The sequence below is a fragment of the Olea europaea genome, chromosome 14 (assembly GCF_002742605.1).
Source record: "Olea europaea var. sylvestris chromosome 14, O_europaea_v1, whole genome shotgun sequence".
NCBI classification, from domain to species: Eukaryota; Viridiplantae; Streptophyta; class Magnoliopsida; order Lamiales; family Oleaceae; genus Olea; species Olea europaea.
The window spans coordinates 9,040,556-9,043,506 of NC_036250.1; the positions used below are offsets into that span (position 1 = coordinate 9,040,556).

General features: G+C 33.8%; 1 protein-coding gene across 1 annotated transcript; it reads right to left on the reverse strand.

Annotated features, from left to right (window-relative positions):
- Nucleotides 1-331: 331 nt before the first annotated feature.
- Nucleotides 332-1,728, reverse strand: LOC111409059 (putative clathrin assembly protein At4g40080). The gene has a single exon (XM_023038955.1). The coding sequence runs from the start codon at nt 1,511-1,513 to the stop codon at nt 500-502; it is 1,014 nt and encodes a 337-aa protein (XP_022894723.1). The 5' UTR covers nt 1,514-1,728; the 3' UTR covers nt 332-499.
- Nucleotides 1,729-2,951: the final 1,223 nt, after the last annotated feature.

Genomic DNA, 2,951 nt, shown 5'->3' on the forward strand with positions numbered 1-2,951 from the left:
AATATTTAATAATTAAGAAAACATTTTGGATTTTTAACAACATTCTCATATTAAAATATTTTGCTTATAAATTTAAATATTTTCCCTACCTTTCAACCACTCAATCCCTTAAAAATCACTATTTCAAAATACATTTTTCTCAAAAAATTCTTTTTTAATGAGCATCTCAATTTCCAACTCAGAAAATATGAAAGACTGAATTTTTACTATTTCTCTTCACTTTATTGTATGCAAATTTGATGAAGTTGTTACTGGCTATATTTTTTCTGGGGCAGAGATTATCAGTTTTCCACTTCAATTATAATTAATTTTTATACATTAAAACAGAGTCTTTCATAAGAAACTTTTATACTTGTTAATCCAAAGTGGTCCTATACGTTGACCAAAAACAGCTATTACTAAAATATTATCTATCCACTTTTCCCAATTATATTTTAATTTACATAATATTTTATCATCGAAAATCACAACAAATTCGATTCAACAAAGCAAGCTAACTTTACGATTGGACCGAGTCAGCATACTTCAAAACTCGCTGTTCTAACCGATCGGACTCGCTTGCCTTCTCTCCCCTCCTCGAACGCAGTAATTTCCCACCTTCTTTGTACACCTTCAACACCCCAATCCCATCTTTCAATTCTTCACACAAACCCCATAACATATCAATCGAAGGCTTCTTAATGGCAAAAAGGGCCCATATTCTATCTTTACAATTTTCTAACCTCTTCAGTGCACATATTAACTCAACCGAGTCACCGAAAGTCTGACAACTCAGTCTCTCCTTGAACTCACCGAGTCTTAACAAAATTTCATTAACTGCTGATAAATAATCATTAGCCAATAATCCCATAACTTCGTTTAACAAAATGTTACCTTCAACTGGGGTAGGATCAGGTGCTTTGCACATTTCTTCAATCAGTAAAATCAGAGAATCTACCTCCTTAATCAAGTCAACGTTCGACGAACATGAGATTGTTTCTTCTTGATTGTCTTTAATCATGCCGTTTGATGATGAACAGATGAAATAACCCATAAGCCTAGAAGTGAAAAGTAGGGTTTCCAAGTAACGTGCATACCATCTAACCCATGCAGAGAGAGCCCATGTTTCAGCAGTGGCTCCGTCGCGGAAGGCGGAGAGTTTTAGATAATTGTGGCCACCGGCTGCGGGAAATACTGAAAGCTGGTCTTGAAGTATAAAGGGACCACGCTTAATGATGTGGTGAATAATCATAAGTGACTTGATGGCAACATAACAGTTGCTAGTGGCGTTCAGGCGGTCCATGAGGGCGGTGATGACAGCTGAGGCGGTGGCACGTGAGCTGTTTCCAAGAGATAGGATGTTTGAGAGGTTATGGTCATCTGGCGGCGCTGGTGGCGCGTGTGAGGTAGCACGGAGGATGGCTAGGCGGAGAGGAAGCGAAACGTTGGATTTTGAGAGTAGGGCTGCTTTGGATAAGGATGCCTTATCTTTGATGACTCCTAGGATGTCTCTAATTGTCGTTATTTTTCCCATGGATCCGAGAGAGTTTCAGATAGATAGAGATGACAGATAATAAACGAACGGTTTCGATAATTATAGGGTGTCTGATGATTTCTGATCAATCGACAGATGATGAATAATTTGGCAAGATGCAGTATATTGATCACACACAACGAACGTACATACAAATCTAGAGAGAGAGAGAGAGAGAGAGAGAGAGAATTGAGAGTTTTTTTGTATTATTTTTTCGATAAGAGAGAGAAAATCGGCTATATTTCTATCATATAGTCATCGTACTCTTGCACGTTTAACTTTATGGAGTTGAATTTTCGAAAGAGCTTTTGAACATGGGCGGACCCACGGGTTCCTGAGGGGTCACTTGACCCTTAACTTTTGAGGTCTATTTGGTATCGATTAAAATTTAAATTTAAATTAATAATTAATTTTAATAACATATTTTATGAATTTTTAAATTTCTTGAATTTTATCAAAATTTACTAAAATTTGGACTTTAATCCCCACCAAATAGGGGTAATATCACAATAAATTTGAATTTTTACATTTTTTTATTGCTCTTACTTACTCTCCTTTCGCCTTTTACCAAAATTTTCATTGTTCTAATTTTTTAAAATTTGTTTATAATTTCTCTACAATTATCACATATACTATAAATTTTCAACTAATTAGGACCTAAATTTATATTTTCTCCTATTCTATTTGTGTATATAGTACATGTCTAAAATGATTATATAAAATTTAACTTATATCTAACGAATTGTGTTTATTTGACTGATTATTAGTATTGAATATTGATACTTTTTCATTTTGATTACTTGAATTGATTGTTTGTATCAAATAAACAATTTTTTTAAAACATAAATATGCATTTTCTTTTTGATGAGTAAAATATCAATAAAATGACTGTTCAAAATCAAATAGATGAAAACGATGAGCAAATATTAATGAAGAAATATTTATTAAATGTAAATCTGCATTTTCTTGGGTAAAATATGAATCATTCAAAAATCAAGAACAAAGTATTGAATTTGGACAAAGTTTGATTGTGCCCTTAACTTAAAATCTCTGCGTCCGCCCTTACTTTTGAAGAGTTAATTGATAAACCATTGTCAGTTTGTCACTAATTAAATCAAGAAGAGAATTTTCTCACTCATTTTTCATCTACTTGACTATCGGAATCTCCTCCATTTATGCTCATTCAGTGGATACAAGGACCACATAATAAATTGAAATTGATTGCACAACTTATGTCAAAAGTTTGAGGATCAACTTGTTATAAGCACAACCAATCAAAATCGACCAATGGTGGAACATCTCATTGAAATTTGAAGACATTGAAATCAGTATTATTTAAATGGGAGCTTTAACAAGAAGCTAACAAGTTGGAAATGAATGAATTAAAAATGGAACCCTGCTGGATGGACAGGTCCGTGTCCAGCGGCCCCTCCAATAG